This window comes from Schistocerca piceifrons, chromosome 5 (genome assembly GCF_021461385.2).
Source record: "Schistocerca piceifrons isolate TAMUIC-IGC-003096 chromosome 5, iqSchPice1.1, whole genome shotgun sequence".
Classification (NCBI taxonomy): Eukaryota; Metazoa; Arthropoda; class Insecta; order Orthoptera; family Acrididae; genus Schistocerca; species Schistocerca piceifrons.
Window position 1 is genome coordinate 359,149,230 of NC_060142.1, and position 27,991 is coordinate 359,177,220.

General features: G+C 39.5%; 1 protein-coding gene across 1 annotated transcript in view; it reads right to left on the reverse strand.

The window, feature by feature from the left end:
- Positions 1 to 27,991, reverse strand: part of LOC124798205 (Krueppel homolog 1-like) — a 66,333-nt gene that overhangs the window by 22,279 nt on the left and 16,063 nt on the right. Inside the window, exons 2-5 of the mRNA XM_047261507.1 lie at positions 20,275 to 20,487; positions 17,056 to 17,590; positions 9,303 to 9,623; positions 988 to 1,350 (exon numbers count right to left, since the gene is read on the reverse strand). Coding sequence (XP_047117463.1) covers positions 988 to 1,350; positions 9,303 to 9,623; positions 17,056 to 17,590; positions 20,275 to 20,285 — 1,230 coding nt within the window. The 5' untranslated portion in view covers positions 20,286 to 20,487. The remainder of the gene's footprint in view (positions 1 to 987; positions 1,351 to 9,302; positions 9,624 to 17,055; positions 17,591 to 20,274; positions 20,488 to 27,991) is intronic.

Consider the following 27,991-nt stretch of genomic DNA (forward strand, 5'->3'; position numbering starts at 1 on the left):
GAGTGATGTGAAACAAGAATTGTATAAAAGAATGAAAAGACTTCATAGCCTACCAATTTATTGCGAGAGTTGCAGAAGTTATATGAAATTATATAGGTAACCAGAGAAGCCCCGTGAGAAATGGCTTTTAAACCTACAGAAACATTGCTTAGCCTAAACTGTTGAGTTCCGACTCTAGTGAGATGTGATCAATTATTTTAAGCTGAGAGCTGGATTTCAAGAAAGCAGTGTTCTGACTGCCAGCAAGACGGACATGCTAGTGATAAGCCCATACATTTGTATGTTTATTGGTGTAACACATGTATAATTCCTTATATAAGCCAAAGTATAAAACATACTTTGAGACTACTTCACCCTTTCATGAATATCACTCATCCTAAAGGGAAAGGGTTTCAGTTGCAAAGAATATTTTAATCTCAGTGCAGGAGATACTAAAACTTAGTTTTTTAAACGTTCTAGCAATTACCTTTGTAATGTGTGATAGGAATATCTGCTTGTACATGAGGCACCATGTTCTTTATTCAATTATTGTGTGTTCTACACAATGTTGGTTACTTCTATCAGTCAGTGTAATGTTTTCATTCGTAGTTTTCCTGATGTCAGTATCACAGTATATTGTGATCAAGGAATAGCATGGACCATCAGGAGTAGGTACAACCTCATATGCAATTATTTGTTTACTAAGAATGAATTCACAAGAGCGATTTATAATGATGTCTCACATGCTACTCGTAAGTTGTCAAAAATATCTACATAAATTAGAAACTTGTATGGGGACCTCATTTTATAATTATTTAACTGGATAAATGAAAAGCAACCAAAACAATACACAGTCTCCCCTTGACAGAGAGCATAAACAAGTGCATTCACAAATAATGGATGGATTTTGAGCCTTTAAGAAAGTGAAGTTCAGTTCACCAGCAAATACAAGAAGGCTTAACATGGCTTCAGTAAACCCCAACAAATAAATATAATAACTTAACCCACCTGTACAACAGTAGCAACAACAGGAACCTTTATTTGCACAGCTTTAACTTTTGCACCAGGTGAGCGGTGAGCTCCACCACCTTCTCCTTGAGCAACAGTTATTTTGCCTGCCTGTCGCAGATCCTCTGCAGTAGCTGGCACTAACATCTGACGTCGTCCAGGACCAGGTGCAGGGTGCACCTTAACTAAAACAGGGATACCTCTTGCTGGTTTAAGCAGTGCAAATGGAGTCTGACCCTCCCGTTCTGCCACCTGCATGGCACGAGTTCTGATAGGATCAATAAGAACACCACCTGCTGTTTTTGGGTCACTCTGAGTGTTAACGACATTTGCACTGTTACTAGAAGAGCTGTTTCCAGATACCTAAAGTAAAACAACATATTATTGTAAGATAAATTGATAGTGTTAAGTCCTGGGTCGACTGCATACACTGGAAGGAGTAAAGGTAACCACACACAATATAGCTGTAGTAGTGAGTGATCAACAGGCACATAAACATGATCATACTAGCTAAGCTTTTGGACAGTGACCTGCTTTCGAGAACACACACACACACACACACACACACACACACACACACACACACACACACTACAGCTAGACAAAGTACAGCTCCATAGCTACAAGTTTTATCATTTTTTATGTGCTTGTTGGCTGATGCTTACACTAATGTAAGAGATACTGGCATAACAACATGTAAACAGACTGCAATATTTACAGGTCTGGTAAAGAAAGCAAGTAAACTACGAGGGAGTGTAATATCAAGATAATGCTATTCAAATCCTAAGGTTGAATTTTACAGAGATGGAGCTGATGATGGAAGTAGTTCTTTATTTATTGTTGGCTTAGCCTTTAGAGAAGAAATATGCCTCACATTCCCACAGATTAAAAATTACAATACAAAGACGAAGTAAAAATGGTTGACATAAAAAATTAAAATTTATATATTTGTCATCAGGTGTCTTTTTTTTTCTCCCTCTCTCACTTGTTGTGCCTCAAATTACAAGGAGTCTCCTGCTGTGCCATTAAAAATATATATATTTATTAGAAACAACTATTATTGGCATTTGCAAGTTCCCACAAAACTACATCACTTTTACATGTAACTGCCATTCACAATGTTGAAACTGCACCAAATTCTTCCACTCATACTTTGTACAAGTTCTCTGCCCGGTAACTGAACTAGTTGACAACTGTATTCTTGAGTTGCTCATCATCATCTTCAAAATGCTGTGCGCCAAACTACTGTTTCAGTTGCAAAAGGAAATGATACTTGCTGTATGTGAGTTGAGTACTGCAGGGAAGACGATCAAAAAGTTCTCAATGGGCGTACTGAATCTTATCTTTCCTATGAGTAATGAAGCATGGAAGCATGCTGTTGTGGCAGAGGACCATCCTGGACGACAAGTTTTCCACACCGTGAGTTTTGGATGAGATGTTTCAGTTTGGTGAGCGTTTCGCAATTCACATCAGCTGTAACTGTTGTTCAGTGTTCCATCAAATCAAGCAGACCAACATCCTTAGTAGTGGTCATTTTGGTTTTTTTTATTCTTATTATTATTTTGCAATTTTTAATGGCGCAACTGCATTGAGTGGCATTTTTTTTCCTGCATTGGTGAAGGATATCCATGTCTCAGTGGTCATAATACTGTGGGAAAATAAACCCTCATCACTGTGTTGACAGAGCTCCAAAATTGCTCATCCTCTTGGGCTTTTTGTGTTGTTCGGTAACCATTTTTGGTATCCATATCGAACAAATGTGCAATAGCAGAGTTTTTTTTGTTGATAATCATGTAAATAGTGGTTCATCCAACATGAAGAAATTCATCAGCCAGAACACTAATCATCAATCACATCATAATTTGTAGCCCCCTTGTTTCATAATTTCATTGGTTTGCATACTGAGCCAGCCACTATGCTTTTCGTTATGCATATTTGTATCACCACTTTTAAAGTCTCAACATCACTGTCTATTTTTTCCTTCACTCATTGGTGTAGCCACATAAACTAGGCACAACAACTTTATTTGTATTCAAGTAAAGCATCTAAATATGGAACTTTTCGCATTCAACTCAGACCGGTTGCAAACATGATATTACGTTGCACACTATGATTCATGAAGTGCTAAAGAGCTTTGATGAGATATGGCCATATTAAAAATGTCAGTCATTTCATTTCAGAAAATTTTTCCACAAGACAAAGTAAATAGCTGTCATCAAAGTATATATACAATACAATACTATATGGAATACAGTTTGATAGTCTAAGGAGACTGTTTGTCAACAGCTTCAGCATATTTTCCACTGACACTTTTGGGAACAAAGAGACAATGTCCTGACTGATCTCCACATTGAACACAATTTTATACGAGTAAATTCTGATTTGTTTCATTATACATACTACAAGCCAAATTATACTAACTTTCATTATTCAGATTAGAATAGATCTGTTTTAAATAATTGGTACATTGAGCTACAATATACCCGATGAGAACCACCTGAAAGTCAAAATATCTGCCTTCCTTTTGTTCAGGGTTACATATAATTTACTAGTCAGACCATATATTTAGTTTCATAAGCTTGATGCCACGTTAAATATTGTGACTTTGGCAAATCAGCAGATACTAAGCACTGTCTTGCAAACAATCACACAACTACATTCAACGAGAGAATAATTAGTACAATGTATCACTCTATTGGGATTTTGCTATCAAGGAAGCCACTGAGATCAAATTATGCAAAATTAAGTTTAACTGACAGCGTATACGCTGTTAATGCTACATGGAAGTGTGTGCTTGCTGCTTGAGTTTACAGAGAAATATGCCAACATGCTTACTTCTCAATGAGAGCAGTGGCCACATTAGCGTTATTCCATTGGTAGCATATACTGGGTGAATCACCTAAAACTTGCACTTGCGGAAATGGAAAGTGCTATTGATGTGCTGTTTTCACAGAATGGCTTGATAGTCAGGGGCTCGTATTGTTAGCCAATAAATAGCTTGTAATTCTACTTAGAAACCATATTTTTGTGAATACACACATTTTTTAAATGGAGCAATGGATAGTGATATAACGAACTACAAGTAGGGTAATTTAGAATGTCATTGGTGCTTATTGGAGGATACTAGTGCGAGTCATTTTAAAAGATAAAGTGCATACACTAGTTATGTGGATTCTGACCAGTAATGAGACAACTATCACAAGTTGTGTTCAATATGACCACTGGCAGCTGTAATACATGCTTCCAGACTGGTATGGAACAACTGCTGAACACGTGCTTGCATTGCAGCAGAGACGTCTGAGCAGGCTGCAATAATGTGTCATTGAATAGCATTGGGTGTTGTCATAATGTCCTTGTAGACAGCTCCTTTCAGCTTTTTCCACAGAAAAAAGTCTAAGGTGTAAAATCTGGGGAACTTGCTGGCCAAAGTACATGTCCGTTGTGTCCAATCCAACTATTTGGAAACAATTTGTGAAGACATGCTGTAGTACTTCGAGCAAAAATGGGCTTAAGAACTGATGGTTTAGTATCCCACAGTGCATGTTTAAACTCCACAGATGCTGATGTTCCACATGACGAAGCCAATGGGGATTATCAACAGGCCAATACAGCATATCTTAGCAGTTTAACTGGCCATGACTGGTAAATGTGGCTTGTCACTAAAAGATACATGACATATCTGGAGCATCCTGTCTTATTGTAATGCACATGTACAGAAGTTAATATGTCTCTCATAATTGTTTCCATGCAGGTCGTGACGGGCAGAGATGGAAACTATGTTGATGGAGAATGCATAGGACACTTGCCTGACTGATGCCACTTCCTCCTGCAATTGCGTGGGTGCTAGTGTGTGGATAAACTGCAAAAATATTAATTTCTCCTTCTCTGTCATCACTGTTTCCTTCTGTTATGTTATCTAGGTGTTATGCTACCACTTTCACGTAACTGATGGAAGAGGCTGCTAAATAACTGCCGAGATGGTTGATATCTATTGGAAAACCTTGCCACATACATTGTGCAAGAACGAAATGCATTCTTCCTACACTCTCCATACACTTTGAGCATATCAGCTTTTTCTGCACTGGTAAATTCCACTGTCCGCTCATGACATACAGCTTGGACTGTCACACACTAAGACTAGCAAGTCACAGTGTTCTCAATGAACATACAAGCACACTGTAAGCAAACATAAAAACATTATACCTAGCAACCACACAGGCTGAACGGCACAAAAAAGTATCAGTGTGGAAACTTTGCACAATACAATATCTCATAAACGACACACTAGACACCTGTGACAGACACCACTGACATTCTGATTTACCCTAATTCTATCAAATAATGGAAACTCCAGGTAGGCATATCAAGAATGTAGGAAGACGCAAGCAAGCAAGCAAGCAAGCAAACCTCATGCACACACGACTGCCAGCTCCAGCATCTCAGGCTGGAATGCAACATCACATGGGATGCAAGCAGCAATTTGGAGGGGGCTGGGAAGAGATAGTAGTGTACGGATGGGGAGAGAGACGAACGCTGTCTACTGGAGTGCGCAGGGACTAGTCTGCCAACAGGGTCATCACACCCGGAAATGAGGGACATCCTATCCGAGATAATTCCCACCCATCCTAAAGTGGTGTTCTGCTGCCCAGTCAACCTCCACAACATCCTAGCCCATTCCTATGCCACTCCAAATCTCAACCCCTGACCCCAAGGATCATATCTATGTGGAAAACTCAGGTGCACAACCTGCCCAATCCACCACCCAGCACTTCCTATTCCATTCCTGTCACAGGTTAATCCTTCCCCGTCAGGACCCATACCTCCTGTGAAAGCAGCTATGCCATTTACCAGTTCTGCTACAATCACTGCACAGCTTTTTATATTGGTATGACTACCAACCAGCTGTCCACCACAATGAATGACCACCGCCAAACTGTGGTCAAGAGTAAAGTAGGCCACCTTGTGGAACAACATGCAGTGGAACATAATATAATTGATTTCAATGGCTGCTTCACTACCCAAACCATCTGGACCCTTCCCTCCACCACCAGATTTTCTGAACTGCACAGATGGGAGTTATCCTTACAACACATTCTCCACTCCCGTAATTATCGCAGCCTGAACCTGTGGTAACATACTGTCCTCTCACCCTCCTCCCAACAGTTTACACCCCCTCTGTCCTATCATCTCTGCACTCACATCTCCCAACCTGTGTATTTGCAGCCCTCTGCCAATGCATCCACTTTACTATCCCTGCCAATGCATCAACCTGACTCTCCCTGTTCCTCTTCCTCCCCCCCCCCCCCCCCCCCACACACACACACACACACTTCCCTGGCCACAACCTCGAAATGCTGTGCATGCTGGCAGTCTAGTCCCGGAATGCTCCAACAGTCAGTGTTCATCTTTCTCTCCACCCATACACCACTATCCCTTCCCCTTCCCCGCCCATACCAGATTGCTGCTCGCATCCCATATGATGCTGCATTCCGGCCCAAGATGCTGGAGTTGATGGTCATGTGTGTGTGAGGTGTGCTTGCTTTTTTGTGTGTGCAAGGTGTGTGTGTCTTTCTTTCACTGATGAAGACTATGGCTGAAAGCTTTTTATGAGTGTATTTTAACTGTGCTTGTCTGTTGACATGTCTTCTTTACAGTAAGTATAAATCTCTCTTATACTTCGTTTATTTTGTTAATGTCAATACGCATTGTTCCATTTAAAGAAGTGTATGTTTGCAGAAGAAAATACACTTTCTAAGAATTATTAAACTCTGTTTATTGGCTAACAATACGAGTCCTTGACTACCAATCCATTCTGTGGAAACTGCACATCAACAGCACTTTCCATTTCTGTGATATTTGCAGTGCAAGTGTTATGTAATTTTACCTGTATAAACACCTTGACTGACTGGTACATATAAAATATCAGCATTGTTCCAGTTGAAATATGAGCACAGTAGGAGTTAAAAAATTCCAGCACAGCACTTGCTAACAGCTGTCACCTCTTGAGACAAAGGAAATCATCAAAAGCCAGAAATATAACTGTAAACCCAATATGACAACAGAGACAAGAGAATGTTGAACAGTGTTTAGAATGTTTTAAACCAATTGATTTTATGCAATAAGCAGTACTGTGTACAAATGTCAATCCACTACTTCAGCCCACAAATGAAACAAAAATCAAAGCAGTGGCAGTGGGCAGTGAGAGGGGTCAAACTCACCTCCTGGATGGCTTGGTCAGTATTTATAATTCATCTTACTGTTCACCTTGCCTACAACAAAACAGTTACTTGCAAATATTTAACAGGTCATTTGGACCAAGTGGATTAAAAAATACATGACAAGAAACCAGAATTGTTGAAGAAATGAATCATCTTTAATCATGACAATGCACCTGCCAACAAGTATCCTTTGGTAATGGGAAAACTGAAGTATAATCTGTTGGAACATCCATCCTATTCACCAGATGTTGTATCCTCTGATTTCCATCTGCTAGCACACTGAGAGATTTTGTGACTGGAAAATATTTTCAGTCTAATGGTGATGAGGTTGTGGTATTAGTCAACAGATATTTTACACACCTTCCAAATAACTCTTCAGAGATGAAACCCACTAATTGAAAGGATTCTGCACAACATTTGTTGACGATAATGAGGACCATGTTGAAAAACAGCCTAAAATACCATCTTCACCATCTGCCAAAGAATTTAACTATCTCTTGAAGATTTTACCTTGCTATATAGCATATAAAGCTGGACATAGCCACTGGACATTTTCTTGCCAAAAGTCACACCTGAGACAGGAGCTGACATTCATTAATTGATCCATCTTGTGAATCAGTGTCTAGTATGGGGAGGGGGTTCTATCCTTTATGTTTTCTCTGGCTACATTTACATCTGCCTACCTACTTCCAAACATGTGAGTTGTCATTAAGAGGAAATTGTACTGAAACTTTAATTTCGTAACTTGCTAATCCTTATACTATGCTTAAATCAGTGTGTGTGTGTGTGTGTGTGTGTGTCTATATATATATATATATATATATATATATATATATGTGCTTAAATCAGTGTCCCTGAGATTGCATTGTGGAATGAAAGTCATGTGAAGTACATAAATATGAGAATACATCACGATGATTTTTGTTGTATGGCATGAACTCAACATTCCAGAAGATTCTTTATATGTCCTGCAAGGTTAAAGTAAGTTTTGTGAGATGGAATTCATAATCAGCTTATGTATCATTGTGGAAGTATTCCCTGTAAAGCTGGCATATTGCTAAAGTACTCTTCTAAGCTATGTAAATGATAACAATATGTCTCTACTCCTCTATCAGAGCACCAAGAAATCAATGTAATTGTATCATCTCGACTTCACTGTTGTCACTAGAGATGCCAGTTCCTATCATTTACCACACTTATCACAATACAATATAGTGAGTGCATTACATCTCATTAGTGTACAATTTATCTTTTTTGTCTTTCAGAGTTCTCTCATATTGTTCCTCACACCATACTAGATAGTACCTACTATTTGAAATGTCTAGCTGTGGGTAGTTACCTTAATGTGAAAACTTGAGTGTGCTTCTCTGTGTAGTATGTGGAGAAAGATGATTCATAATTGTTTTTAACTTTTTCAACATTGAAAGAAATCTGGACATAAAAATGGGCAGGTTGTCTTTGCCACTTCTATGCTATGGAGGTTCTGTCAGTGTTGCCCTTCATTATGTAACTAAAATGTAGCCTGTGTGGATAGGCACCAGACTAAAATCCAGAGATCTGGGATTTCATTCCCAGTTGAAACTAAGATTTACTCTGGCACATCAAATTATCATTATCTTCAGCAAATTTTATTTGTGTGAGAAAAATCTAGTACTAGTGTTTTGCAGAATTCACAGAGAACTATAGAAACCTGCTTGATTAGGTGAATGTGCCAACAATAAGATCAGAGGAAGGCAAGTACATATAATTTCCAATAAATACACATCTAATGAAGTGCTGTAGCACTCAAACCAAACTCTCAGTTGAAGGTGGTTTTATTTCTATATATGCTGATTTTTATGTGTTCAGAAAGGCTGCTATCTTGGCCACCAAAATGGCACTCTGCTGTGATGATCGAACTACACGATATTTGCAGAATGTTACATTCTGGTGTTTTACAATGTTCTCTTATTGCTGCAGATGTTTCCACATTTGTTGTAGGTGACTTATTCAGAACTCTATTCTTTGACAACATCTACATAAATTTTCCTCCCAAAGTACAACAGACTTATATTATTACCTACAACAATTTTAGGGCTGAATCTGATATATGCTCACCCGAGGATGAGGCCCACGAAAACGCACACCATGTTTATATTCTTCATGAGCACGTAATGCACCTTTCCGTGTAAATTCTAGGTCACAGATGTAACAAGTATAACGTGCACGATCACCGTGTGAGTGAGCACGATGACACACAAGATTTGACATTTGATTAAAACCCTTTCCACAGAGTTCACACTTGTATGGTCTTTCATTGGTGTGTGTGAACACATGGTTTCTGAGATTGCCTTTTTGGTGGAAGCCTTTCCCACAAGTTGGACAACGATGGGGCTTATAATCAGAATGAGTTTTCCTGTGTGATATAAGTGTTGATACCTGAAAAAATATAAAATATTGTAATCAAAGATGGGCAAAAATGAAGGGTTAATATTTCACTAATTTAACATAAACATGCATCAACGTAATGCATTAAAATTCTCCACAATAAAGATGTGCAGTTATCAACAAAATCACAAACAGTAACAGTAAACACATTTCTTTGAGAGACCATTATCATTATCAAATAGCATGGCAACGTGAGAGTGTGCTGAGATAAAATGGACCTCATACAAATTGGAATTGTCTCACCTCAAAAACTATTTTGTAAAGATGTATGTGAACATCATTAATCACGTAGGCTTCTCAATGCTGTGAAACGGTGCTGTCCACTACAAATACCTTTACATTAGCCTATTAGAAATACTTGTCACAAGGTTAATAAGTATTCCTTTTCATTTGATATGGTATTATTATTATTATTTATTACACTGGGCAATCAATCAGAATGCATAACAGAAAGAGAGGAAGTTGGATACTACACCTGATCTGCCAAACTAAACTTACTATAAGTAAGATGTGGAGTGGGGTCTGCATAAACAAATATTGTACTGAAACATTTCAATACACAAGATGTCACACACAATGAAAAATTCATTATTATTCTGCTTTTGGACTTCATTGCTGTCAGTTTCCAGGTTGCCCGCAAATTATACCCCTTATCAGAACATATCTACATCTACACTCATGTTCAAGAAAACCAGAATACCTTGAATGACAAGATAGGGCATTCGTATTCACAGGACATGTACATGTTCTGCATAAATGATTAGATTTTGAACCTTGTAGGCCCGCAGATTCAAGGTCAACGTCGATTTCGCGGCGCAGCACCTACCAGTAAAATGTGTGTGCAGCTCTCGTTGTCACTATAAACTGAAGGTAATGGATCAGTGTTACTTGAGCAGATGGTGCAATGTGCCTCCCAGACATAGGCGTGAACTGTATCATCAAAACAGTGTGTTTGAAATAGGGGTGCATTATTGGCACGAGAGAAAGTAGTGCATCCATCCAGGAAACTGCTTCTCCTGTGGGACAAAGTGTTTTGGCAGTGGAACGAATCCATGCAGAATGGTTCGTGAAAAGCCGTAGAACACAAAGAGAGGGGTCAGGTTGCACCACCACCCAGAACACCTCCAGCACGATCGACATCTCATCCCTCATCCGAATGGCATTGCCGGACAGGTCTGTGCCCTCCTTGGCTGTGGCGCAACAATGGAACAGTGTAACACATCATACACTATATGGGTGACAGTCCATCACTGTTTATTATGGTATAGGCTATGTGTGCGTTATACACTACTCTGCCTACCTTTAATGAATGTGCAGAAACATGCTAGACCGCAATGGTGTACGGAATGATGTCACTTGGGACAGGAATGGCATCAGATAATGTTTTCGGGCGAATGCAGGTTCTGTTTGTTTGAAAACGATGGCCGCATTTTGGTTCGCCGCAGACATCCCAGCATCACAGTGATTGCACTCGCACAAGACATACAGTGACAACTTGGGGGCTTATTGTATGTGGTGCTATTGGCTACTACCACAAATCACAGCTGGTGCATGTCCAGGACCCTGTGACTAATGTGAATGACATCCTGCAAACTGTAGCCATATACTTTCTGCACAACACCCCAGACACCATTTCTCAGCAAGACAATGACCACATGTTGTTGCACAAACACATACCTTATTGGTGTCACAGGATGTCAGCCTTTTGTCCTGGCCTGCCAGATCACCAGACTTGTGCCAGTCAAGAATATGATGAAACGACAGGTGCATAGTGAAATGACAGGGGCAGCACTACCAAGCGCTAACCATCACAGATGAACTTTGGAACCAGGTGAATGCAGCATGGATGCTTATACCACAGGATGCCATTCATGCCTTATAGGTGCCGATGCCATCGCACATGGAACAAGATATCAGGGGCCATGGCAGACCATGTGCCTACTAGACAGCAGGATATATGCTGAACCAAGGTGACTGAAAAGCTAATCATTTCTGCAGAACATACTAACGTACATGTCCTGTGAATATGAATGTCCTATCTCTAGTCATTCAAGGTGTTCCTATGAGCGTACATCTATCACTGCAAACCACTGTGAAGTGAAGTGCATGGCACTGATACTTCCCATTGCACTGTGAATTAGTTTTTCCTCCTGCTTCATTCGTTTATGGAGCCCGGGAAGAATGCTAGCTTGTATGCCTCCATGCATGCTGCAGTTATTCTACTCTTGTCTTCACACTGATCTTGTCATGCATTATTACAGAAAAAGCGATAGCGCATTTCTTATGAAAACTCCTGTCCATAATGATTGTACTTAGATAATTAATCAGTTGAATACAAGAAGTCAGATAAGTGGATTGTTTCTAGAGTGAATCTTTTGCTCTACTGTTGAGTGTACACTGTTGTAAAACTTCCTGTGTTGAAGACCAGGAACCAATCCCAGATACCTGCCATCTGCAGGAAATGTTCTTGTTGGCTGAGCTGCCCATTCATGTGACCTGCAATGCAGCTTTAGTTTTTCTGTATTTTCATTATACTATGCAAACTACTCAGAAACTATTTTACATTTCTTACAGTGTGAGCATTCCTAGGCAAAAAAACTGTAGCAGAGAAATGGCTCAACTACTGTCTGTGGTTTGTTTCCAGAATTAGTCATCTCCTCTGGAGTGTAAAGTATGCTGCTGCGAGATTACCCGACAATTTAAAATTGCGCCCTGGATCAAGATTCAAACCAACATTCTTGACTTTGTGACTGCAGCAGATATGTTGTAAATAGTCTTCATGGGTTTACCACTGGATCACATTGTGCAAATTCCACAGTATTTCCCCAGAGCAACTGTTCTACATCTTCAGGTGGTTCAACCTTGCTGGTGACTAGGTACATCATAGTCGTACCCAGCCACCAGCAAGGCTGAACCACCTGAAGATGTAGGACAGTTGCTCCGAGGAAATACTGTGGAGTTTGCACAATGCGGTCCGGTGGCAAACCTGCAAAGACTATTTACCCTTGACTTTAGTTGCAAAGCTTCACAAAAATGCACATTTTGATGCAGCTTGAAAGATTCCTCCTGCTAACAATACCTAATCTGCGAGTACAATTTCTCCATTAAATCCTTTCTTCAAAGAACTCTAGTTTGGCAACATATGCAAGAGAGACTACTCCAGCAATGAGGATTGAAAAAACTGTGTGGGCAAAATGTGATTTAAACTTAGATAACTCACCAATAAAAGCACTGACCATGAAAAGTTAATGTCCAGATTCCAGTTCCACAACAAAATTTTTGAGGCTTTTGTATCAGGATCTTTGGCTGATATTTGTTTGACAATTCACTCAAGATTTACTCTCCAATGTTAGTGGCCACCCATTGTTACTGGTGGTCACCAACAACAGAGTGTGAATCTTTGACCATTACAACCACTTGTGCTGACAAAAAAAAAATCAGAAAAAACATAAAACAAATATCTGTCGAAGATCTATACAAAAGCCAACATGCAATACGTCAGTTTTTCAACGGACCACATATTGATACTGAGTGAAAAATTCATTCTAGTATCAATGATATTTCATCTTTTTAAGTTCCTGTTACTCAGCTTGACCCACATGTGAGTTGTGTTGTTCTGGTTTTCTCTAGACAGTGTTAGGGGAGAATAAGAATGTCCTCCTACATTCTGTGCTACTTACAAGGTTTTGTTGAAGTTCTGGTGCTTTAATACTCCAGTTATTAATATTATTTCAGCCAGTGTGATGCCTAAGAGATGAGGATGCAATATGACCTTCATTTACAGACACCACCTAAAACTTTAAAAACTGACTTTTGTTGTCTTCTGTTATGACATTTAATGGATAATGTGGAAACAAATTTCCAGCCAATACACACAGGAACACAATTTACAACACGTTCTGGAAGCTGTTACTCTAGGTTTCATTTCTTTTTTAAAAAGCTATGGTAGACAAACAATAATGTGTGTTATCCACCAACATACTTAGGTAGTGTGCTACAGTGAGACATGGAGTACAACTGCTCTTGTGAATGATTTAAAATAAAGCAAAAAATGGGCATATACAAGGGCATACTGAAAAGTTAATGCCTCCAAATTTTTTATGTGAAAACTCTTAAAAGTTTTTGAATAAAATAAATTTGATTAACATTCTACATCTTTATACTTCATCTCTACATATTTATTTCTCAAAATAGTCACCGGGTGACGTACCCATTCCTCCCAATGAGAATCCAATTTTTTGATACTGCCACTATGGAATGTCCAAAATCTTACCTGTCCTTGCACCCCTTCAACACATCAAAGTGTAGTCATCAAAGCTGTTCTTCAAGTTTTGAAAACAGATGAAAACTGGATGGGGCCCAGTCGGGACTGTATGGAGGGTGATCAATAACAGTGAACCCAAGTGTCAGACTGTTGCAGATGTCACAGCACTCATGTGTGGTCTGGCATTGTCAAGCCGAAGGAGAGAGTGCTCTATGTGCTGATGAATTTGATTACAGCATGCTGTTTCTAACAAACTGATTCTGTTATGTTACACACCACCATGTCACAAACTACCTTTCAGAGCCCTCTAGCAATAACGGGTTTCCAGTGTGTAGACACGATGGAAAAAAAAGCAGAATTTTATAAAGCTTGTTTTATTTAAAAAGCTTTAAGAGTTTTCAGATAAAAAATTCGGAAACATTACTTTTCAACACACTATTGTACAACTTTCTGTCACTTATCATAAAAAATACAATTATTTTATTCTAGCTCTAACTTAAAACTTTGTCTTCCTTGCTTTAATGTGCTGAATATCTGAACATATCATTCTAGAGACATGATGAGGCTGCAAATGTATATGTACCCACATTCCCAATATATGGATTCTCTTTGTGTGTTCTCATTTGATTCCAAAGAATTACTCAATATTTCCATTAGATTTCAGAAAACAGAAATCATGCTGAATCCTTATCACAGCAACTGCGCGGTGTGTGTGCTTCATAAACATATCTCTCACATGAGTCATACAGGCTAAAAGGCAATATCTGATCTTTAGTGATATTAATTTACTAAAACTATTTCTCAGTCTTCATCAGCAAATAAAAAGATGCATACAAACAAATGGGGGAGAGAGAGAAAAGGCATGTTCAGTTGCAGACAGGTACAATGAAAAGATTGTTATACATTGAGCTTTTGGTCAAAGCCTTCTTCAGAAAAGAAGACAAATGTACACAAGCAATCACAACTCTCACACACGTAGCACTGCTATCTGCAGCAGCAGCGGCCACAGTACAATTCTGGCATTGATCGGAAGCAACACTTCAGAGCCTGGTAAGGAAGGGGGAGGATAGCAGGGTACAGGTTGGGAGAAAGAAGAGTGCTGTCTGGCAGAGCCTGCAGAGACTAGATGGTAGCAGAACGAGGCTGATGGGTGCAGTGTCGGGAGGTGGTGAGGAATGGGAGGGCATGGAACAGGAGAGGAGCAGAGAAGAGGAAAAAATCAGTGGGCAAATTGTTTGAGAGTGGTGAACAGTGAGGGTGAGGGGACATGAACTGGGAGGGAGTGATAGGACAGAGGAGACAGAAACTGTTGGGTGAAGCATGCGGGGACAGCGGGCGTCATAGGTCGTGGCTGGGAAAATGTGAGAAGTGAAGAATGTGTTGTAATAAACACTCACATATGCTCAGTTCAGAAAAGCTGGTGGTGTATGGGAGAATCCAGATGACCTGGGTTGTGAAGCAGCCATTGAACTTAATCATGTCATGTTCAGCTGCATATTGTGCCACAGCGGGGTCTCCATCAGAGGCTAGACCACTTATGAAAGCTCTGCTGCAAACATTTTACAGCTTTTTATCACCAAACTGTGGCCAAAAGCAAAGTAGACCACCCTGTGGCACAATATGTAGCTGAGGATAACACAATGGCTGCTTCACAGCCCAGGCCATCTGGATCTTCCCCTCCACCATCTTTTCTGAACTGTGCAGATGGGAACTATCCTCATAACTCATTCTGCTTTCACTTCCGAAATTATCACGGTCTCAACCTACAATAATCTACTGTGCATACACTCTCCACCCATCAGCTACCACCTCCTCTGTCCCATCACCCTCTCCCAATTTGCAGCTCATCACCCTTATTATGCACCACTCTGGCAACACACCCTCTAATTTTTCTCCTTTCTGCCCTCTCCTTTTCTGCTACCCATTTCCTCCTCCTCCCTTCTCTACAGTCTCCCAATGATGCACCTGATAGCCTTGTCCTCCTGCCATCTGGTCCCTCCACGCTCCACCAAACAGTGCTCTTCCCTGCCACTGCTATCTCTCCCCATTTCCTGCCCCAAGCTGAACTGTTGCTTTCGTTAAAGGTGGGAACTGCATTCTGGCTGCGCAGCTGAGATAACGATCATGTGTGCATGAAGTATACCTGCTTGTGTGGATGTGTCTCCTTTTCTGAAGAACGCTTTGGCCAGTAGCTCAATGTATAATAGTCTTTTCATTGTACCTGTCTGCAACTGAACGTGCCTTCTCTCTCTCCCCCCATTTGTTTGTATGCATCTTTTTATTTGCTGATGAAGACTGAGAAATAGTTTGAGTAAATTAATATTGCTTAAGATCAGATATTGCCTTTTAGCCTGTATGACTTATGTGAGAGATATGTTTATGAAGCACACACTCCACGCAGTTGCTGTGATAAGGACTCATGTTTCTGTTTTCTGAAATCTAATGGAGATATTGAGTAATTCTCGTACCTACTTGCAACATGATGTGTTGTCTTTACAGTAAATAGCAGGCTATCATTATCATAATACTGTTGATATTCCAACCTGAACTTTCTATTATTGAACACTATGCAGATAGATTCTATTCACCGCGTAGCAAAAGTACTGAATCACATACAGGCACAATGTAAAAGAATGCTACATATATTCTGCATTCTGACTAATGCCTTTATCAGAATAGCAAACAAATGCACATTCACACAAGGACAAGTCACACACATATCCACTGTCATCGCCAGGTGCTAAAGGCCTTAGTGTCTGGAGATGACAGTCACTTTGTGTGTATAAGTTGTGCTCATTTGAATGTCTGCAAGTGTTCTTGAAGGGCTTATTCCGATAGCTGAAGATACCTAATATTGTTTTTCATTGTGACTTCTGTGACTCAATGCTGCCTCTATGTGGTGAGTAGCAATATATCATTTTCATCTGATGTTATTCCACCCTGGATATTCCATTGTTTGATTTTGTCAAAGTATTAAAAAAAAATTTGGTCAACTACAGAAACATGCAATCACCAATAATCCCTACAAATCAGAGGTCTCATTTAACTATTATGAACTAAAAAATCTCTTTGGGGGTGGGTGGGGGAGGTATCTTCACTATTATTTGGATAGTAATTCAATAAAAGAGTTACTAGCAAGATTATGGACTACATGCTTACCCTGTTAAACGTCTTCTCACACATCTCACAAACATATGGCCGGGCATCTGTATGTATGGCACGGTGTTGTGACAAGGTACTCAACTGACGGAATGCTTTTCCACAGGCTTCACATCGAAAGTTGCGTTCACCTGTATGTGTTGGCAGGTGACGTGTTAGAGTGTACTGATGACGGAACTCTTTCCCACAATAGCCACACTCCCAAAGTTTGACAGTCTTATCACCAACACGGGCATAACGTACAAAGTGAGTTCGAGGAGTGGTCGGATCTCTAGAGTCATTCTGACGTTGTCTTTCTCTTTCTGCTTCTACATCCTCTTCACTAACCACTTTGAATCGGATTTGACCTCGCCGTGCACCCATGTATCGACCTGATGATTGCAACGATGTATACTCTGGCTCAGAACCCGGTGTTCCCTCAGTATCCGGTGATGGCACATCATCTTCTGTTTTGATGAATAATTGGTCTGATGCTACTACTTCCTCTGTCTTCACTGTTCGTTCACGCACGACAAGCTCCAGCACACCATCTCTGCTATTAATGCATAAAGACAGAACAGTCAAGTTATGCTCAATGCAACAATTGGCAAGAAAGTAGTTATAGTTTGTTGATGGTAAACAAATAAATTGTTTTATTTTCTTCTTGTCTCAGGAAACAATATACCATGCCCACATGCAAAACAGGTTAATTTAGTGTTTTAAGTTCTTAGTAGAATGCAAACAATAGTTATAAAGAAAACTGAGAAGCTCTGCTCCTTTCATGTTTTTACAGAGTTTTTTTATGAGTTCTGCAGATAACTAAAATGATAATTTATTACTAAACGAACCTCAATTGTGCAAAATCACACATTACTCCTAAGAGTAGTAACTACCGTTGAGGATATCTTAGCACTTAAAATTAATTATGTTGACACCAACAACTCTGAGAGAACATATATCGTTGCAAGGAGTAATTTCCATACAGCTGTCCTTATAGTCCGATCATGTAAAGTGTGCACCTGAGCAAATGTAGTAATATTTCATCTAGGTGTTCTATACAGTCCAGTATCGTCAACTGTGCCAAACAATTAGAATTGCGTGAATGCACCAACACAGAAACAGATGGAAAGCAACAAGAACAAAACACTTAATTTTACTACAAGTATCTTCAGTCTTTGCAGAATATCTTTATTCCTTAAACATTTGTATACTTTTGTGATAGTGTAGAATAAAACTGTCAAAGATAAGTTATTGATATTGTTCTATTTGAACTGAGTACCCAACTAGATATGCCTCTTGCACACCAAAAGACAAGACAGCAACTTCATCACTAGGCATGCATTTTACTTGGCCATGGAGGATATAAGATGAACATCAACAAAAGCAAAACGAGGATAATGGAATGTAGTTGAATTAAGTATTTGTATGGAGTGTAGCCATGTATGGAAGTGAAACATGGACGATAAATAGTTTGGACAAGAAGAGAATAGAAGCTTTCGAAATGTGGTGCTACAGAAGAATGCTGAAGATTAGATGGGCAGATCACATAACTAATGCAGAGGTATTAAATAGAATTGGGGAGAGGAGGAGTTTGTGGCACAACTTGACAAGAAGAAGGGACCGGTTGGTAGGACATGTTCTGAGGCATCAAGGGATCACAAATTTAGCATTGGAGGGCAGCGTGGAGGGTAAAAATCGTAGAGGGAGACCAAGAGATGAATACACTAAGCAGATTCAGAAGGATGTAGGTTGCAGTAAGTACTGGGAGATGAAGAAGCTTGCACAGGATAGAGTAGCATGGAGAGCTGCATCAAACCAGTCTCAGGACTGAAGACGACAACAACAACAACAAACAACATGCTATACTTCCTCAAACATTGATTTATGAGGGAAATTTGAAAAATAAAGGCTGTATTGTCATACCAAAATATATGTTCTTATTGGTGGTTTTAGTTTCCTACAAACTACTTGACTTTTCCTTGTAATTTTCATTCACTTCAACGCACTTTTTAAAGTTACATTAGCTTCTTCAGTAACTATACAGACAAGTTCTCCTCTGGGAAGTGAACTAGTTGACAAAAGTGGTCTCAACTTCCGAGTCATCTTCAAACTGTTGCCCAACAGGCTATTGTTTCAAATTAATGAACACACTAGGTGTGAGGTTGGGGCTGTAGTGTGGATGGTTGTAAAGCTGGGAACAGAAATACTTCATCTTGTCTTTTGTGTGAGCACAGTAGTGTGTGGGTGCACACTGACATGCAGGATTTTCCCAGACAATAATTTCCAACCCCATCAATTATGGATAACCCGTCTGTTTGGAAACACTTCACAAAACACTTAAATCTGCAATTATTGACTCATGCTCCTGAAATCAAGCAAAGGAATGCCCTTTTTGTGCCCAGAAAGTATTAGCCATTATTTTTCGACTTGACTAAAGACATGGCTTGAAATGATTTGTTTTGGCGAAGTCTAATGACACCTCCAAATTGACTATTGTTTTCATTCTGCATTCACATGTAACATTCACACCTTGTTGCCAGTAACAATGTGGGGAAACAAATCAGTTTTATCTTGTCAATATCAGTCCAAAAATACTCATCTCCCAAAGATTCTTTGCTCTTTTTGTTGGTTTGTAAGCATTCTTGGTGTCCATCAGTGCTCTTTGTGACAATCATGTAAATAGTGATGTGTCCAACATGAAGTAATTCATTAACCAATTCAGATCACCAATTGTTGAGCAGATCACAGTCATGGTCCACCTGTTGCATGATTTTATTGGTCCCAATACAAGGCCTGACACACCACTCTTAATCATAACCATTTGTGTGGCTGCTTTTAAAGCCTTGACATCTTTGTCTAACCTTCCCTTCACTAACTGCTGTATGGCCATAAACAAGGCACAACTCTCAATGAATCTGAGCAACTGTTTCATTAGCTAACAGAAATCAAATTACACCACATGCTTCACAACTAGCAGCAGCAATCTTTTTCAAAGTCATTGTTGTTTGCCTTTCACCCATGATTAAATAACTACTGAATCAAAAAAATAACTTCTGTGGCTTTATAAACAATCAAAAGATGGCAATGCATTTGTGGAACTTTGTTCTGAGCTGGCAAAATTTAAATATATGGAAACAACCCTTACCTTTCAAATAGATCTTACATTTATTTGCTTGCATTCAAATAAGATAAAAATAAACTGTAACATTATTTTTGAAGTAATATTATTATTTACCATACCTTCGGTACATGTTGGCTTATCAAAGCTTGGAGTTATTCTGTTCACGAGTTTTGCAGTGGGATGTTGCTGATCACATAAGTACTATGTTGTAAGTAAACACGAATTTGAGCAGCAAATTTTAGCATGATGTACACCTCGCATCCTAGTTGCAGCTCAGGTGATGCATCCAAGAAAAAGAGAGAGCCATAGCTGTGTCTTGCTGCTTGTTGAACCTAAAATAACAATTTTTATCGAAAATTGACATTTTAAGAACAGTGGCTGTAATACGATAAGTTTTATGATTGAAAGAGCAACCACCCATAAGTATAGCTTCTTTGAATCAAAACATGACCAGTTTCAGGTTTCTTACAAATCCATCTTCCAGAGGATTTGGATTTCTTACAAATCCATCCTCAGTTGGACTTTTAAGCAATCCAAAACTGGTCCTGGTTTGATTCAAATAAATCTTTTCAAACCACATTTGTGGCTGGTTGCTGTTTTAATTATAAGCCCTAACAATATTTTATCACACTGATGAACATAATACTTTTTCCAGGCTTGTGGTGCACAACTTAGAGAGCTTCAGAGCAATGCTTTCTGGGAATGTAGCTTTCTTACAAGTGGACACCATGCTTGCTGTGCCTGAGGTGGTGCTTAGACCACGACCCACAGCTATACTGAACATAATTTTGCACAGCGTTAGAAGCTCTCTTGATAAGTAAGTATTTATTGAATTGGGATTTACTCTTACCAATATTAAAGCATAACTAATATTGCTTTTCTTTTATTTTCCACTGTACTTAAAAAAAAAATGTACAAAAGGGTTTGAATGCTACTGTTATCACGGAGCAAGGTTAGATTCTTTTACAATTCTCACTTCAAATGTAGGGCGAAAAAAGAAGTTCAGCATAAGATAGACATATTTTCCTGTAGTTTACAAAAGACTCAAACTGAAGTATGGCATGAATAAACTTTTCCAGCAATCTGTCACAGCCCTGTTTCTACATTTATTGGTGTGATATGTGCCCCCAGACTATATTCATACCTCCAGAGAGTCATTATAAAGGGCTACTTAAGCGATAGCAATACATCTCCTTTTGAATTACTTAGAAATTGTATCATCACTAGAATAATTTAATACACTAACAAACCATTACGCTGGGTTTAATCTTTTTAATAGAACGCAAATCTCAACAAAATTTCAGTTTCACCTTACTTTTAGTGCTAGTAATAAAATCATACCGGTGAACTCACTACTCTTGAGGACTCAATGGCTTTAAATACATACATATTATGACGGGCTTTTCCATGACTGTTATGCATATTGATTGAAATTACAAATTATTGTAATTTGTCACAATTTAATTTTATTTCCACTGTGGATTTCAGAGAGTTAAACTTCTGTCACTGTGTGGTCTTATATCAATTAGCAAGGAATGAAAGTTCTGTATATTCAACTGTTATGTATGCCGCAGCACAATCTCCTTTTCCTGACATGTTTACAGCACATACATCATATACTCTTTGTATACCCTTTCAAGCTGGTATTGAAATGCACCTGACAGCACCATGACATGTCATGCCAAGTCACAGATAAATAGCATGTGAAACTTCAAATATTATCACTGAAGACTCTGTGCCGTTGCTAGTTGCTTCCATGCCTTTGCTACCCTTCTCACTAACTAGCAGCATCAAGCTTGCTCTCTTCTACTATGTGTAATGTAAATAGGTACCTTTCTCTGGCAGATACATGATAATAGATACAAGAGAAAACTGCAGTAAAGAAACTACACACATTTAGGGTTCTATCACATAATAAGACTGTGATTAACTGCAGTAACCATGTTATTTATGTCACATTTGCATGTAAAACGTGTGTGTCTCATATTTTGAGAAAGGATATGGCTTGTGTCTGTGGTTTTTAGTAACTCACACATGCCCCTCTACATCCAGAAGAGAGAAAAACTTATCACACAAAAACTATTGTTTCTGTTATCATTTCCATCAGATCCCTAAAACATATTGTCAAAAAATATTCTTCAACACAGACACTAGTAAATGGGCATGAACACCTGCCTCTGGAAATGCAATAACGGGTGCACAGAAATGAAAAAAATATCCTCTACACAATCAGCAAAATCTACAGAAAAGGTGTACACCACAACCAAAGATTACATTCTTACTAAGCATTGCTTCTGCCACAATGAAGCCATCAACATCTGCTTTGAAGGAGTAATCTGTTATAAAGTTGTATAAAAACAAAAAGACTGATTTAAATCCACCTCATAATGTTTCTCTGGCTGTGTCAGTGAGATCAGATGAGGACCAAATAAAAGGGTACATGGACACTGAAGTCTATCCAAAGAAACTGTTTGGCCCCTCAGTCAACACTCCACACATCTTCAGTGTCATGTCAGGCAGGTGGAAAGACGAGAAGCACAACACAACCAAATCACACCAATAAGATGGTTAATCTAGTACAGTAGAAAATAAATGGGTTTAGTATTTGGGAAGAGTAGCTGTGACCCTTGTGTGTCTGTATTCAAGAACCTCATTTGAAAGGCAGTTACACCTTGACAGAAATGGTTTTCTCAGTGAGGAGAGGGTTACAGGTGGTGTGTCAATATTCATTACAGGCAAATACTACTCCTCACCTCTCTCCATCATTACAATCATGCAAGCAGTTGCTGCAATGCTTCATCAAATAGCTCTTCCTTCCACTCCTCCTTTGTGTGGATTTTAAGGCAAATAATGTGGTGTGGGGCCCTATTAACCACCAACCCCAAGAGTCTGACAGCCTGATAAATGTGTAAGCTTAATGTGTGGCTGAGACACATTTCAGCATTACAGAGGAATTAGTCATCAAAATCCTGATGTGCTCTTCAGCTCTTAACAGTGAATCATTTTTGCTTAACAACTCCTACTCCAAAGATAGATTTTCAAGTAGATAGTATGTATGTGGTTGGTTTTAATTTATCAAGTTATTATTGTAGTTTAAGACATAAAGATATGCAGCTACATATAGCATGAGCATGTAGTCTTGCTTTCACAAAAAAATTTGTCCTATTTGTAAACCTGCTGACATGTTCCACTTCATAGCAAGGTGGCACAAATATCATACATAGAGCATGGAGCAGATGGGGAGAAAGCTTGCCTAATTGAGTTAGTTGATTTGCATTCACATAACTAATATTTGCATTCACATAACTAATCTCCATTCTGGATACATGAAGCAGATCAAGGAAATAAAGCTGCCAAAATGTGTCCACAGAAAGGTTAATTAGATGCTGTAGAGCCACATCACTGTGTTTGAACAGCCCATGAATGGATTTATCACAGTCCAGAGTCTTCTGGACACCAAAAAATACTACTGCCTGTCCTTGCTTAAATGAAGTTCACCACAAAGCAATCAGCATCAGCTGTGCTACTTTGCAAGGTTTCAAGTGCATCCCTTCAAGTAGCGAGATGATAAACAGAATAAGTACAGATTGTGACATGGATTTCTGAATTTGATCAATCATTTCATCCTTCACCTCTCAAATCAGATAATAAGAAAAGGGGAAGTTGTCCCATTATAGGTGTAATGCACAGTGGAAGTCTACAGACCACCACACACTTTCACAGAAGAAACCACAACCAATATGCAAGATTTGGCATTACACCACCACAGATCTATTGCTGAGAGGGGCAGTTGACACTTGCTAGAGCAACAATAAACAACATAACTGTTCCTTCTCTCTGTGGGAACTGGAATCAGCAGCACTGCTGTAGATATGACATAATACCGGCCACCACCAAATCAGATACACCACATTGCTGCACCTTGCAGAGAATTCAACACAATCCTCCTTGCCATGTTCAATCTCTTGTGAGGTACAGCCTTCCTCATCTCTTGGACTACATTCCTCATTTCCTTTCTGAAATCAGCAGAGGGCTGCCAAGTGATTATTGCTGTGTTGCCATTCGGAGCTGAGTAGGAAAGACCATGAAATGATTAGTTAACCAGTGTCTTGTCTGGTCTTTTGAATCATGGCAACTTCTTGGTCACTTCCAGTTTGGGTTCAGAAAATATTTTAGCAAATACTACCTGACTTGTTGTTCACTTGCTGATTATTACAGTTTCCTGGCTTACTGTGTAATCCCTTCAGCTGGGGTAGTCATGTTTTAATGTAAAATATTTTGACTTCAAAGTGGATGAAGACTTTCTGGCAAAAATCATACAGTTGTCTAAGGTCTTGTTGTTCAAATGGTATGAGGATTGTGCTATTTATATATTAGTGGTGTCTGAATAAGTGCAAAACAAGTTGAAGCAGTGTTCTCAGTCCTGTACTGTGACTGGTAAACACAATTTTGACCAACAACTGTATATGTAAATATGTTTTTCTAACTGCATAAAGTGGTACCATCTCCACACTGTCAGTAACTACCTCCACTAAAGTGAGCCATTTATAGACTTTTCTGATCTTTCATTTTATTGTTTTTGTGCTCCTTTCTTATCACAGTAAAGCCAGATATACTTTAAGCAATTGTTTTGAAAAGCATCAGCTTTTGGAGATGTGTGGTTATCAGAACTCTGATCTGTCTGATAGTCTCCATTGCTTAGATGTTTCATTGTAAACCAAGAAATCTGATTCTGTGTGGTATCTTCAATGTGTTCACCTGATAACTGTCATCTTTATCATTGATCCATGAAATATACTGTGTCTGAATTTTTTTTTTCATAATATGCATAAATGTAACCTTTAAACTTAACACTCTTCTGAAAAGAATTGGATCATTGATTACAATAGGCATGAGGTGGAGCAGGGGAGGGTATTAGACAAGGTCATTCCAGTGTGAAAAAAAAGATGCATGCACAGAGAAAAGGTAGTGTGCTGCAGAAGAAACAGAGGAGAAAGGTGAGAGGAATAAGAGGGAAACAGGGAAGGAAAGGTTCTGTAGGAGAAATGCAGGAGAAAAGTCATTATTTTGAGATGGAGAAAGTAACGTGCAGCTGTCTTTAGGTCCTGTGGTTGTTTGTTCCACTGATGGAGTATGAAATATCTCAGGACCAGCTTTTCTGAATTGCTCTTGTGGAACCTCTCCCTGCAACAAATCTCTTCTCTTATGCCTGTCCTCCATCTCCCTCTTGCCATTTGCCATTCCCATTCCATTCCACCTTTGTCCTGTACTACGAGGTGCATTCAAGTTCTAAGGCCTCCGATTTTTTTTCTCCGGACTGGAAAGAGATAGAAACATGCGCATTGTTTTAAAATGAGGCCGCGTTCATTGTCAATACGTCCCAGAGATGGCAGCACCATACGGCAGATGGAATTTTACCGCCAGCGGCCAGAATGAGAACTGTTTTAAATACTTAAAATGGTGACATGTGGTGATGGAGTTATGGATGTGTCGAAAGTGTGTTCGTGGGTGCAACAGTTTAATGAAGGCAGAACATCGTGTGACAACAAACCGAAACAACCTTGGGCTCGCACAAGCCGGTCTGACGACATGATCGAGAAAGTGGAGAGAATTGTTCTGGGGGATCGCCGAATGACTGTTGAACAGATCGCCTCCAGAGTTGGCATTTCTGTGGGTTCTGTGCATACAATCCTGCATGACGATCTGAAAATGCGAAATGTGTCATCTAGGTGGGTGCCACGAATGCTGACGGACGACCACATGGCTGCCCGTGTGGCATGTTGCCAAGCAATGTTGACGCACAACGACAGCATGAATGGGACTTTCTTTCCGTCGGTTGTGACAATGGATGAGACGTGGATGCCATTTTTCAATCCAGAAACAAAGCGCCAGTCAGCTCAATGGAAGCACACAAATTCACCGCCACCAAAAAAATTTCGGGTAACCGCCAGTGCTGAAAAAATGACGGTGTCCATGTTCTGGGACAGCGAGGGCGTAATCCTTACCCATTGCGTTCCAAAGGGCACTACGGTAACAGGTGCATCCTACGAAAATGTTTTGAAGAACAAATTCCTTCCAGCACTGCAACAAAAATGTCCGGGAAGGCCTGCACGTGTGCTGTTTCACCAAGACAACGCACCCACACATCGAGCTAACGTTACGCAACAGTTTCTTCGTGATAACAACTTTGAAGTGATTCCTAATGCTCCCTACTCACCTGACCTGGCTCCTAGTGACTTTTGGCTTTTTCCAACAATGAAAGACACTCTCCGTGGCCGCACACTCACCAGCCGTGCTGCTATTGCCTCAGCGATTTTCCAGTGGTCAAAACAGACTCCTAAAGAAGCCTTTGCCGCTGCCATGGAATCATGGCGTCAGCGTTGTGAAAAATGTGTACGTCTGCAGGGTGATTACGTCGAGAAGTAACACCAGTTTCATTGATTTCGGGTGAGTAGTTAATTAGAAAAAAAATCGGAGGCCTTAGAACTTGAATGCACCTCGTATTTTCTCTACATTTCTACTAGCAGCCCACTGATTCACCAACTTGTTCAAAGCAGGTATGAGATTTTCCAACTTCCCCTACTGCGTTCCTCTTCTAGCAAATGGCATGTCTCTTCCATATCACCACCTGTCATCCCAACCTGATTTTTATGCCATCCTTGCTTCACGTTATGTTATTTTGCTTCCAAGATAGAAGAGTTACTTCATCTTCTCCATGGTCCCCAATTTTGATGGTAACTTTCTCGCTGACTTCATTTCTGCTACTCTTCATTACTTTTGTCTTTCTTTGATTTATTCTCAATCCATATTCTGTGCTCAGCAAATTGTTCATTATATTCAGTACATCCTGCAATTCTTCCTTGCTTGCTTCCAGCAGTGTCATCAGTGAATCTTGTCGCTGATATCATTTCACCCTGAATTTTAATCCCTATCCACAACCTTTTTCTTATTTCCAACACATTTCTTCGATGCACAGATTTAACAGTTGGGGAGAAATATTGCACCCCTGCTGTACAACCCTTTTAATTTGGGCACCTCATTCTTGATCTTCCTTCTTATTGATTCCTCTTTGTTCTTGTACATTGTATATTGTCTCTGTTTCCGTATAGCTAAAATCTATTTTATGAGAAGTTTGAACATCTTGCACCATTTCATACTGTCAAACACTTTTTCGAGGTCAACAAATCCTACCGTGTCTTGCTTTTTCTTAAGTTTCAGGGCTGCCATTCTGGTGCCTTTACCTTTACTAAAACTGATCATCACCTAGCTTATCCTCAACTTTATTTTCAATTCTTGTGTACATTATTCTCGTTCGCAACTTGGGTGAATGAGCTGTTAAGCTGATTGTGCAATAGTTGCTCCACTTATCTGCCCTTGATCTTTAGTATGGGGTGGATGATAATTTCTGGAGTTTGACAATACACCTCCAAGCTCATAGATTCTACAAACCAACTTGAATACCCATTTTGTCGCCACATACCCCAATGGCTTCCAAAATTTCAAAGCAGTATTATCTATGCCTTCTGTCTTATTTGATTGCATGTCTTCCACAGCTCTGTAAAGCTCTGCACTGGAACCCCTATGCCATCCATATCGACCCCCATTTTCTCTTCTATCACGTCAGTAGGTAGTTCCTTCCTCTCATGGGCTTTCAGTACACCCTTTCACCCGTCTACTCTCTCCTCTGCGTTTAACAATGGAATTCCTCTTGCACTCTTGATATTGATCATATTGACACCTTTTCTTTGAATTTTGCTGAAGGTTGTTTCATTGTCTCTATGCTCTCATTTGTCGAATCAGTCCTTCGAACAACCATTTCTTTCTTGATTTCTTTGC